This window comes from Eurosta solidaginis, chromosome 3 (assembly GCF_040869045.1).
Source record: "Eurosta solidaginis isolate ZX-2024a chromosome 3, ASM4086904v1, whole genome shotgun sequence".
Classification (NCBI taxonomy): domain Eukaryota; kingdom Metazoa; phylum Arthropoda; class Insecta; order Diptera; family Tephritidae; genus Eurosta; species Eurosta solidaginis.
The window spans coordinates 8,120,498-8,134,132 of record NC_090321.1 but is presented as its reverse complement, the minus strand read 5'-3'; the positions used below and the strand labels follow the sequence as shown (position 1 = coordinate 8,134,132).

Below are 13,635 nucleotides of genomic sequence, written 5' to 3'. Positions count from 1 at the left end.
TTCTTTGCTACCAATACTTATTCATAGTTTTACTTCGTCTTTTCACTCAAAAAATACCTTTCAAAACTATATTTTTCTAGTGTTTTTTCCGTACCGCGGTACAGAGTATCATGCGAACTAAAGTATCTAAGCAATTTATTATCGACAATCGATAGCTTGACATCTTTACGTCGAATAAAGTATCATTCTGTATTTGTATTGACTACAAATTGCTTTTTGTTTATTTTTTATTAAACGTTCGTGAATATAATATGCTATAAATCTAAATATTTTTGCGAAGTACGTACTGTACTTTTTATGTCTACATTTATTAGTAAACTTTTTTTTTTTAATTTAAATCTAAAAATTTTTATGTACATACATATATTTTATATATGGAAGAAATACGTTAATATAATTTTTAATTTTTTGTTGGTAAGAGGACACTTAGATTTGAATCGACCTAGATATGCACTTTCTTACTACATGCACACACGATGTGAAGTCACCATTATATTTAACCAGAGATGCAATTTATAGGCAAAGCACTTCTTAAGGGTCCATTACTGATACTTAGCATAGACTTGAATTGACTTGGCGTAATCTTGGCAACTTAGCCACGGTTATACTCCACTTAGCGCATACAATCTGGCATCATAATCAACTGTTTTCTAGCTGTCATTTTATTGCGAAATATTTGCTACAAAAAGTGGTGGTTTTTAAACAGAGTTAATTTTGAGTACTACAATTATTAATTAAGTGTAAAAATTGTTTAAAACAATCAGTAAATGTCAATTTGTATGACAAAATGTCAAAATGAAATGAAAACAAACAAATGGCATCTCAAAATGTAAACGTCACTTAGAACTTACATAGAAAATCAAAATTCAACAGACTTCTAAGTCAAGTTAAGTGTTGCTAAGTTTTGAGTATTCAGTAACATGCAATGTTCATTTAACAGAACTGTAAGTGACAGTTCTCAAGTCAAGTCAAGTTTATGCTAAGTATGAGTAACGGGCGCTTTAGCGTCGGAAGTTCCAATAAAAAGCCATGCACCAAAACTTTTGTAAATTTAAGGGGTTTGCACATATTCTACAAGAAACACTTTTGAATTAGAATATTTCATGAATGGTGAAAAACTAGTAAAGAGCTTTTGAACTTTTTTAAATAGGTTTGAAGGCCTTCAAGTAAACTGGTGCTTGTCAGATATTGGGGAATCTTTGTTTTCATAATATATTTTTTCCATAAGTTATTATGATTATTGATTTTTTTTAAAAAAAATCTCACTATAAATATCTAATATTTTATGCTAATGGTAATAAAAATATATCACTATTATAAAATATTTTGGTAATTTTTACCGGACTCCCGTGACAAATGATACGAAAATGGTTTGAAGATATTTAACGTATTTCATGATCCCTCAGAATACCCATAGACAATTTTCTCACCGAGCCTGTGTACATCGATAGCATAGTATATCTTGTGATGTAAATTTTTGACAGGTATGAGGTGAATACGATTTTAAGTTGCTATGGTGTGCTATTGGGAAAAATTTTCACCATAGTAAAAAGATACCAATTGACATGCCAACCTAATAAAAACACACGCAAGTCATTTTCTGTCAAAAATGTCTCATGCACATATAACTTGTATGAGAGCAACCGAAATTGAATTTGCTGCGTGAAAACCTAACTCGATTTCCAATTTTTGTGGTGGTTGACATTTCGGTTTGACGTTTGCACACATGCTTTACATTGTCGCAACGCATGCTTATTTCGGTTAGGGCAAAAAACGCCGGCTGTTTGCGTGCGCTAAAAAACGCAGTGCGGTTTTATTCGGTTGGCTTGTAACACAGACTCACCGTAGTAAAAAGAGTTGTCATCACAGTACAGTGATAACTCTTGATATGGGCCATTCGTAAAAATAAGGTAAAATAAGAAAAGCACTTCAACTGAAACTTAACAATGTTCCGTCTGATTTTCATTCGTAAAAATCTTTATTTTTACAAAAAACGTTTATAGTTTTAAGTCTTTCAGAAGTTCAGGTTATTTTTAAATGTTGAAGCCCAGTTACCTCTTATAAAAAAAAATTAAAATATTCGGAGGGTTAATAGTTTTTAAAACTGTTTTAATTATTTCAAATTTCAGTATACCTTTTTAAGTTTTCGAACAAACACATCTCTTCTATTCTCTTATATAAGTACTTACTTAATTTGTGATTCCTTTTTTCACATTTTCATATCTTCCATTCAACTCTAATATTTGTTATACTTTTGAGAACACTTTAATAAATATGTATGTATAACATTTGCTTATATCTTTCTGGAAATAATTTTCGTAACTACTACATTGTTTTTAGATCTATAACGATAATTCGAAAACGTTTGTGCCGATTGTTGAATGCAGGGGCGAACATTACAATCGTCAAACGTTTACATGTATGCATTTATTTGAATAAATTTTTTGGAAAGCCAAATTACTATTATTTTTAAATTTTTTTCCAATCTTCATATCGATATCTTAACTTTACGAAAATTTTAACAATTTCGGCTTTTTGTACGACGATAACCATCGCAAAGTTTGAGGAAGAAAAAACGGGATTCATTGGGTTGACTAGCGCAATCCGTTCAAATTGTTGCCAGCGCACTATAAAGCTTCTCCAACCCTATTGTCAATAAAGCAGTCGAAGATCGGGTAACTACAATTTTCACAAGGAAGGAGTGGGTTGAATGACCTAGAAGGTTTAACGCGCTCATAAAATCATTACCGCTACGGTGGGGCCAGTAGCTCAATGGTGCTATTTTTTTTAAATGGACGTTGTGACAGCGCACTACCCAGTTGCAGTGGTTTGTTAACCGTTAAAATTTAAACTGCTCAGCCACAGAGGAAACCTCATAAGCTAAGTAAAATAAATGACGTATTAGTAATTAATATACATACATATAATGGATATAATTAGTAGAAATGGAATTCAATATGTTAGTGAATACAGTTAGTTACTATTAAGAGAGGACAGAACAGATTTTTTAAGGCAAAAAAGCGAGTCCGAAACATCAAGTGTGCTAGAGTGGGAGTTGTAATTCTGAAACAAACAGCGGAAGGGCTCATTTAATTCAAGATATGTTCTACAATGTTTTAGGTAGAGAGGTCCAAAATGTCTTGAAAGCCGGGAAGGGACATTAAAGTTTACTTCGCTCAACAGAAATGATTTTGAGATCGAACCAGTTAGTAGTTTAATCATAAATACAATTCCAAGCATTTCCCTACGACTAGCAAGAGCGGGAAGATTAATAAGTTTCAAGCGATTAGTAGAAGGTGGAAGATTTTATGTAGAATCTCAATGGAAATCTCTTAAGGAGAAAAGTAAGAATTGTTTTGGGGTTCCAAATTGCATTGCACCATATTCTAATACGGCCTGACTAATGTTGTATAAAGAGCTTTAGTAACGTACGGGTCGCTAAATTCTTTAGACCATCGCTTTACAAACGCCAGAACACCTCTAGCCTTATTAAAAGTTGCAGTAATATGAAGGTTGAAGTTAATCATCACCGATTTACGACAAGAGCGCAAACTGGCGCAAACAAGTTTTCGAAGAAATATATTTCAGATTAAATAACAGATTATAGCTAATATGTGTTCTTTTAGCATTCTCAAAAATTCAGAAAGATGTTCAGCGAGTTAAGGCTTTTTTCGAAAAAAAACGCATCAAACACTTTCTGAGTGAGAAAATGAATGAAAACGATATCTGCATCGATAGTTGATGACTCAGAGCCGCTTCATCATCTCTAGTTAGCGCTAACTGACACTTAATTTGACAGATTTTTGAACGATTCCAGTCAGGTAGCCTAAAGCAAAAATGACAGGGATGGAACCGGCATTTTACAACAAGTATGAACAAATATCGTATAGCTACAGCAACCAATTAAAACACGTAACTAATCTGACATTTTCATCCGTCTTGTCTCACTTTTATAGTTTTTGCTAAAAAATGTAAAGACATCGTTTTAACGTTATTAGCTTCATCAATATGTTTGTATCTACATACAACTCGTTTATACCAAATAATAATAAAAAATATGTTACGTAAAAGCACCGGTACCCGTCCTTAGAGGTTTGCGCGTAATTGGTTGATTTTTAAAACAACAGCGTGCTTATTTCGTTTCAGTTTTTTTGTTTTATTTTTGAATTTCTTAGCTTATCGTACAATGCAGCATTTATTTTTACTAAAGCTTTGTTACTTAATGGATTTTTTTAAAGTAAGTTGAAGACAGGTACAGAATGAATACTGATATCAGGAATATAACCAACTAGTAAAATGCTGGATACGCATAGATAGAACTTACGATTTCTTCAAAGATTTTAAAACTCGAGAACTCAATTTGTCGCGAGTCTCTCGCCGTGCAATTTAACCGCTGCATTTTTTGTATAACATTAAAATTTTTTGTGTCCGAAAAGAAAGCTGAAGCGCTGCATAATACTGTCAATGCAGGGACTAAATTGAATGACGGGAGGCTCCCAAGCCTGGCGAGTATATCGATAACCGCGCCCAAAGATGATACTCGCGAGGTATTTCTTCTCAAACACATGACAGAATTTGTGAAAAATAGTGTGGAAAAACTTTACTTCTAATTTTTAGTGCAATAAAGATTTACCTGCGGTATTATATCAAAATACATATAAAATTTTGATTTTTCAGCTGATTCTATTTAATTCGCCACGTCCCACTCTGCGCTAAGTATGTCGCGATTCATTCTAAGGCAAATATTCTTCTCACAATAAAATACAATTTTTGAATACAATTTATTAAATAAAAATTAGTAAACAAATATAACATATTTTTTCTCAAAACCCGTCCGAACAAATCATCTAAAATTAATTTAAATAAAAACAAACAATTGTCAGATGTCGTTTGTCTTAAATACAATTTTTATTACTTGAAATAAGATTTGTCTTAATTTCACGATTTTTTAGCTTATAGATAAACAATTCTATTACTATATTTAAACACATAAATTTAAGTGTCGTAGAAGAAATTACACCTAAGCGCATATATGCAAGTTTATTTACAAGTACATTGGAATTTGTTGTTTTCATTTGTTATAAAACTATTTTGTTTTGAAGTTTTTATATTTTTACTAAAATTTTTTTATTAGGAATAGGGAATAACAAATTAATAACAACTTAATTTAATTATACTAGAATTGCTTTCAAAGTCAATATTGCTTCCGATTTCATAAATAAAATTAAAATGTAAATAAATAAAATAAAAAATGTATTAAAAAAAGTTTGAGAAAAAAGCAAGGATTAAAAGCAAATAAAAAAATAATTTCTTAGTCAGTGAAAAATCAAAGGCTGAACAAAGTTTGTAATCTTATACATTTTAAATATTTTTATGTTTTTTATTTATAAATGTTACAAACAATAACAAACTAGTAAAAATTCTCTGCAAAGTTTATATTAAAATATTCGAAAATAAATTGTTATTAAAAATAAGCACGTTTGTCTTTTTTAAAGCTGTAAAACAATTCTAAACTAAAAAATAAAATACAATTCTCTTTAAATAATTTACACTTTCTCACCATTTTCGTTAAATATCAATATTCACCGAAATTCGAAAGATTTTCTTCATTTGTTTCAAATAGTCTTTTTTACAAAAATCATTTGGGAGGGGCGGAACAAAAAACAAAAATTCTTAAAAACTTTCAAATTTATGAAGAACAAGTTTATTGTTTTTCCAAATTTTTTATAAGCAAATTTGTTGTATTCTATATAGTATAGAAATAAAAATTCCGCAAGGTACATTTTAATATATCTAAAAAGTACGAAAGTCAAGTAAAATATTTGCTAAAAGTTGATATTTTGAGCCTTCATATATATTCGAAATTTGTATTGATTTTCAGGATTTCAAGTAATAAAAAAAAAAAAAAAAAATTTGAACTATATTGTTACGAATATTAGCAACACTAAGGGGTACTGTCAACTCTAAGCCGATGCGAAGAGTGACTTGTATGCACATCCATAAATCAATCATTATGTATCTACATAAACGAATCAATTATTATGTCTACACATATGTACGTACACGCAGCGGAGAAGAGATGCACAAACACATGCAGATTCTTATCTGAAATGCTCCCAAAAGTATGCAATTGTAATTGTGGAAGTGTCGATCAAAAATACACGCGCATATGAGAAGCTACACACGTGCATCTGTAGTTATAATTATATACCAGTAACTAAGTAAATTCTGATAGCGCCTAGAAGATGCAACGAGGAAATCACACAGTATAAAAGCAGCAACAGTAGAGGCGCGATAATCAGTTGCGATTAAGCACGCTATCTGTCGGGCAACAGTAGAGTTATTTATTGTGAAGTACTTTAATAAAGGCCATTTTGCATTATTAAATGTTGGAATTATTTACTCAACAGTTTAGTGATTCGAATTTGGCAGAAGGTTGCAAATAAGAGGATTTGCAGTAAATTCGTTACAATATTTTTCGAAAGTTTTAACTTTTTTTTAGTTTTGCGCAGCCAGATACTAAGCGTAAACAAATATATATTTTTCAATATTTAATTTCCAATATAAGTTTTTCAAAACCCTTTACAGACTGAGTATAAAACGAACATATCCGTTATCGGCAACTTATGAAACAACAAAATGAAAATTTGAGAAAATTCACTTTTCCAAAAATATATTAAAGTTTTTTAAAAATTTTAAGGAATTTTTTTAAAGCATTCAACTTTGTTTCTTCCCAAATCAGTTGTTTGAAATATATAAGTAAAACATTTTTTCTTTGAAGATATGCACTTAAGAAAAATTAAATCTTTCGAAACTATTTTTTTTTTTAACTTTAAAAATTTCCTTTTCAAATATCACATTAATGCGAAAATAAAAATCTAAGAAAATTTACTTTTTCAAAAATATATGAAGTTTTTTTATATTTTAAAGATTTTTTTTAAGTGTTCCACTTTATTTTTTCCCAAATCACTTTTTTAAATGTAAGTAAAACTTTTCTCCTTTGAATATGTGTACTTAAGACAAATTTACTTTTTCGAAAGCATTTTTTTTTTCAAACTTAAAAATTTCCTTTTCAAATATCACATTTATACTAGGTTCAAACACACACCAAATTGGCAATTTATAGTGTTTGGGCAATTTATTACGCAATTTGTCATATAATAAATTGTAATAATAAATTGCCAATTTAAAAAAAATTGCGTAATAAATTGTTTCAAACTGCAAATGCAACATTGTAAAGTGTGTTTATTGAGTATATTTACACGTCAGTTACGCATGGCTGAAATATATGGTTGACACATCTCATCAGCTTATTTTATGTCTTTCATTTCACTTGAGTAGTGATTGTGAAAAGAAGATGGCAAAATCAAAATGAAACCAAAACATTGAACACATTTTCTTACAACACACAAAAATTTCAAAGTTTAATGTTTTCATTCCATTCCATTCACCTAATACCAACCCGCACATTTTGACAGTCTCAACAAAGATATGTTGTTACTGTAGAGATGAGCCAACCAGCTATCAAATTACTATTGTGTTAGCTAAATAGAGTTGTATGAACACCACTCAATTTAAATCGAAATAGCCTCAATTTATTTTTCTGTTTGAACATAGTATTATGCGAACAATTTTTATTTCAGCTTCGCTCTACCCTAGCAAAATGTGGGCAACGCATACTTTACGTCTTTCAAATGCGTACTGTGTCTCTTTCCGCGTTTTTTTTTGGAAATTTCTATGAATTTTTTAATAACGTACTTCTTATGGCACATTGTTCACACCTTCACACACAGACAGTGTATTCGTAAAGTATTCGTAAAATATTCACAATCATACACACGTAAAAATATTGCGTCAAGTTGACATATTCAGCATTTAAATTATTGTACGTCAAACCGCTCGCATCGTCTTCAGCTACTCCCTTTGTTTCTCACCCTATCGCTCTCTTCGTTAGCCTATCCACATGAACTGTCATCCATCCCCCGCAATATTATTAATATTTGTTTGTTTCTTTATTTTCCTACTTTTCTTTAAATTCTACATAGTCTGGATTCACGTAGGAAAAACCAACAAATTCTGTTTGATCCAAATTCATCATGAATATTTTGTCTGTTGGTGTTAAATCCGTTTTCTCCGAAGTAAATTGCTTATCGAAATTCGAGACATCCTTGCGATGTTTCTGTGTGTGTCAAAATTTCAATTGAAAAATATGTTAAATTAATTTGCATATTAGTTTTGCGCAAATGTTTAACGAATGTGGTTTGGCAGTATGACAGGATGAAATGCATACATACATACATACATTTCAAATTATTTACTAATTTATTCTCTTTTGCAATTTACTTACAATTTTCGGTTTAAATGGCGGCTGCACTTCACGATTCTCAATTTTTTCCCAATCAATACGCCGGAAGAATGGATGAATACGCACATCCGCTTCACCGGTAGGTCCACAGCCCAGTCGTTTGTTGGGTTGTTTTGTAAGGAACTGGTAAGTAGAATAATTTATAATTTAATAAAGAATTTAAAGAAAAGTGAAAGATTTTCTTAAAGCAAATGAATGCAAGCGACATTTCTGTATAGATGGGCAGTGGGGGGGGGGGGGGGGGGGAAGCTCACAGCACAGCCATAACGTGCATAAGTGATTCGTCTCGAGAACAAAATCAAAACCGGGTTGTCGCCAAACCCAATTTGACAAGAAATAGTGGAAGATCAACTTTTCATGTTGTTAGAAGATCCAGAAAACAAAATGAGATACACCCGTAGCACGTGAATATATATTTGGATTGTTGTAAAACCCTGCCAAAATAGCTAATGCGAGATATCACATCCACCTCCGTCCGTCAGAATCGTTGATGACCAAAGGTGCTTTTCGTTTCCTTCGCCGTTATACTATACATACGCGGTTAAGGTATCTCCGACACCTATACGACTATGTGACAGACCAATGCGTACACATCCGTAAAAAAAATCCAAGATGTAACGATCAAAGGTAGGAGAACGGACAAATATGACGAAGCCAAAAATGGATAGGAATTATCGTGCCGTCGAAAAGGACAAGAGGGGGACCAAGTAGATAAATACAATGCTGAGGTTGGTCGAAATGGTCTCATAGTCAAACTTAGGAAGACACTTCAATGGGTTTCAAAGGTTTGTGCAGCGTTACACATTCAAGTTTATTTAGCTATGTGGCTCAAGCGACAGCAAGCTTCACATCCCCTTTAGTGAGATGGTTGGGCTGCTAGTAGATGGTTCCACTTTCCAGAACGTATCGGATCCGTGTCCGGTGAGGCACCATCACAATCGATGGAGAATCCCAAGCATTCGGGAATTATTCTTATTGCTACATGAAGAAGAACCCACGAGAACGGCTCTGAAACCTGCCCCTAATAGCTGGTTATTAGCCCCTCGCACTGAAGAGCTCAATTTGAAGTCAAGTCTTTTGGTTGTATGTTACAAGGTGGCATGAGGTAGACTTGAAAGTTCTCACGGCGGATGGTACGGCTGCTGATAGGAAAAGTTCTGGTAGGCAGCATAAATTGAATTGATCATAATTTCTTATTTCTCGCATATCCAGCAGAAGGAGTGCTTCGAAATAAAAACCTCCAAACCGGCCTTGGACAATAATATATGTACGGACTGTGGGAGGGGGGGTGGGGGCTGCGAACTAAGCAGCACCGAATAGTGCATGAGAATGCTTCGAATGACGTTGGACCAGGAAAAGCCAGAGATTTTCGATAGATCATGCATTCTCATACAACAAAGACCGGATAAGCCATATGAAATTCAGTACCAGGGAAACTCAGGAAAGGCGCGCAGCGAATGTGGCCATTACTAGGCAAAAGTGGAAGGCAGCGATATTTAAAAAAAATTCTTTTGTAACTGAAACTATGCAAATCAGTCACCAAAATGTTTTTGAAAAAATCCCAAAATTTTGGAAAATTTCACAAAAAATTCGAACTTTATAACAGATAAATTGGGAATTTTTACTAGAATAAATTGGGACTAGTTGGATATCAGTCAGAAAATTCTATAAACTCATCCAGATAGTTTGGTGTTAGAACATTTAAAAAAGGTATATGTGAAAAAATTAATTTATGCCCAACAACATGTGTGAGTAAATATTCATATATGTAATTAATGATGTCCAGCATGAGCTTAACAAATAGTAAAAATATAAATAAATAAAACAGAAGCTGAGAGATTAAGTCCTCAAGCAACGTTTGCATTCATTTAACTTTATATATATTTAACTTTACCAACGGTATTTAATTTGAAACGAAAAGATTTTTTCGTATATACATATTTACATATTAACCAACTTACCCCTTTGCACGCCTCTTTAGCTTCCTTGCTCAGACTCTTCGGATAGGAGACATTGTGATCGGTAATGGCAGCAAACAACTCCTCCTCATCTTCACCATCAAAAGGAGGTTGTCCAACGAGCATTTCATAGAGTAAAACACCATAGGCCCACCAATCCACTGATTTGCCATAGGGTTGATAGAGAATGATCTGCGAAGGAGAAAAAGTATTAGTTTAATTTGTAAACTAATATTAAACTGATATTTTTGAACGCAAAATGTTCTTCACAACAAATTCGACAAGAAATAACGGGAAACCATTTCAATAGGGAACAATACAGTACAACAGCAATTTTGCAATAAAGTTACCTCCATATTTTTCTGAAAGGTGATGTCGCAAAGATAAAGTTTTCTTAATAAACTTACTTCTAATGTCATTTAAGAAACTTTTCGGTGGGTATATACAGTTTTTTCTATTCTCCAACGCGTTTTGATGCTTCTTATATATCTTCATCAGGGAGTCTTATTTATTTAAGTAAAATTTATGTTATGTTGTGTTTCACAGATTCCCTGCTGACGATGTATAAAATGCATCAAAGCGCGTAGTTTTCTGTTTATCGACCTAAAAAATGCTAAAATAAAAATTATTAGAAGTATTACACTGGCCTTAGATCATCAACAATGAATAATATTTAAGTCTTACGACCAGAAATAAACAGCATTCTAAACACTGCCGTCAATCCCCCCTTGAACCCACTTGACAACTTGATGAATATTTTTATGCTAAAACTGGTAGGTAGGTAGGTGAAATGGCTACGACCCTGGTCGCCGAAGTAGCTATTTAAAGCCGTTTTTATGCCATGTAACTCGTCTAAAAACTTACGGAATGTTACGGTCAATGTATTACAACCAGCCAGAGTTGTTGATAAAATTAAGAATATTCGAGATTGCTATCACAGATAACCCTCTGAGGTCTTCTAGAAACGGGGTTCCAAGGAACCTTAACCAGACTCTAGCTAGAGCCGGGCATTTACACATAAAGTGTTCTACTGTCTCCCTGGCATTTGTATCTTTGCAGCTTCGGCAGTACTCGTTATACGGAATGCCCATCTTTTCCGCATGTGTACCTACTGCCCAATGTCCGGTGCAGACTGCTATCAGATTGCATGTGTTAGCTCTGGATTTGTTCAGAAGACTTCTCGTCCTCTTTCCATCATAGTTTGGCCAAATGGATTTTGATATCGCACAGGTGGTGATGTTAACCCACTTTGTTTGTACTTTCTTCAAGTAGAACTAAAACTGGTATCCCAAATCAAAATATTTGGGACTGTGTTTCCAGCACTTCTAATAAGACGGGCAATTTGCCTATTAAATCTTAGAAAACACCCACTGAAGTTTCTTTCTAGCGGTTGACAAATGATTAAGAGCGCAGTTTTCAGTAATCTCGTGTGACCAGATCAGGCTAAATATGTGTATGATGCAGTCATATTTGTAACTGGCTTTTAAAAAACAGCAACAACAACACTAGCTTTAGCACGTTTAGTAATTAATCTAAAAACGAAGATACAGAATTTTCTACGCCCACTAAACGGCCAAAATGATTTATATATTGGATTGACATACTAAAGTAGAATTCGTTTTACATCTATATATATAAAAATGAATTACTGTTCGTTAGTCTCGCTAAAACTCGAGAACGGCTGAACGGATTTATCTTATCTTGGTCTTGAATTATTCGTGGAGGTCTAGAGAAGGTTTAAAAAGTGAGAAAAATTCGAATACTTGCCGGGAAAATACTCAAAACAGCATATTTCCTCGAGATATAGGCCAAAACGTGGACCCGGGTACCCCTAGAGTGTGTTTGTAGAATATGGATATCATATGAAATCTGTTGATGAGTGCTTTAGTAGAGGGTAATTTTCATACCCCTGGGTGACTAGGGTCTCGAGATATAGGCCAAAACGTGGACCCGGGTACCCCTAGGGTGTGTTTATAGAATATGGATATCAAATAAAAGCTGTTGATGATTGCTTCAGTAGAGGGTAATTTTCATACCCCTGGGTGACTAGAGTCTCGAGATATAGGCCAAAACGTGGACCCGGGTACCAATAGGGTGTGTTTATAGAATATGGATATCAAATAAAAGCTGTTGGTGAGTGCTTTAGTAGAGGGTAATTTTCATACCCCTGGGTGACTAGGGTCCCGAGATATAGGCCAAAACGTGGACCCGGGTACCCCTAGAGTGTGTTTGTAGAATATGGATATCATATGAAATCTGTTGATGAGTGCTTTAGTAGAGGGTAATTTGCATACCCCTGGGTGACTAGGGTCTCGAGATATAGGCCAAAACGTGGACCCGGGTACCCCTAGGGTGTGTTTATAGAATATGGATATCAAATAAAAGCTGTTGATGATTGCTTCAGTAGAGGGTAATTTTCATACCCCTGGGTGACTAGAGTCTCGAGATATAGGCCAAAACGTGGACCCGGGTACCAATAGGGTGTGTTTATAGAATATGGATATCAAATGAAAGCTCTTGATGAGTGCTTTAGTAGAGGGTAATTTTCATACCCCTGGGTGACTCGGGTCTCGAGATATAGGCCAAAACGTGGACCTGGGTACCCCAAGAATGTGTGTATAGAATATGGCTATCAGATGAAAGCTGTTGACGAGTGCTTTAGTAGGGGGTAATTTTCATACCCCTGGGTGACTAGGGTCTCGAGCTATAGGCCAAAAAGTGGACCCGGGTACCAATAGGGTGTGTTTATAGAATATGGATATCAAATGTAAGCTGTTGATGAGTGCTTTATTAGAGGGTAAAATTTCATACCCCTGGGTGACTATGGTCTCGGTATATAGGCCAAAATGTGGTCAGACGGAAAAAGCTTATTAAAATGTATGCAGATTGGCCAAATTTAGGGCAGGACAACGTCTGCCGGGTCTTCTAGTTAAAAATAAAATTAAAATTTGCGTCACTTTTGTTTATTACAATTGTACGCCTACAAGTATGCTACGCTACATATGTCGAACTCACCTCGGGTGCTATGTAGTCGGGTGTACCGCAAAATGTTTTGGTCGTTTTATCGCCAATGATATTCTCCTTGCACATGCCAAAGTCAGCAATTTTAACATGACCATCGGCATCCAACAAGACATTGTCCAATTTCAAATCACGATACAGAATGCCTTTGCTGTGTAGAAAGAAAAGGCCAGCTGCAATTTCGGCGGCATAGAAGCTAAAAGAAAAATAACAAGTTAATAAATAAATAAATAAAATAATAATCAAAAGGAAAGTAGAAGGGAAAAAATCAATCTCGAATAAAACTTGGAA

The 13,635-nt window shown here is 33.9% G+C and overlaps 2 protein-coding genes across 9 annotated transcripts in view; one reads left to right on the top strand and one right to left on the bottom strand.

Annotated features, from left to right (window-relative positions):
• LOC137243197 (micronuclear linker histone polyprotein) overlaps positions 1-13,635 on the top strand; it is a 553,070-nt gene that overhangs the window by 10,960 nt on the left and 528,475 nt on the right. The gene's annotated exons all lie outside the window — the stretch shown is intronic.
• Pkc53E (Protein C kinase 53E) overlaps positions 7,191-13,635 on the bottom strand; it is a 222,838-nt gene continuing 216,393 nt past the window's right edge. For 3 of the 7 annotated variants that reach the window (XM_067770586.1, XM_067770589.1, XM_067770590.1), the window contains 4 exons: positions 13,339-13,540; positions 10,327-10,515; positions 8,348-8,488; positions 7,191-8,179 (listed from right to left, as the gene is read on the bottom strand). In XM_067770586.1, the coding sequence (XP_067626687.1) occupies positions 8,021-8,179; positions 8,348-8,488; positions 10,327-10,515; positions 13,339-13,540 (691 nt within the window). In that variant the 3' untranslated portion in view covers positions 7,191-8,020. The remainder of the gene's footprint in view (positions 8,180-8,347; positions 8,489-10,326; positions 10,516-13,338; positions 13,541-13,635) is intronic. The other 4 variants (XM_067770585.1, XM_067770584.1, XM_067770588.1 and 1 more) reach the window with 2 other exon arrangements.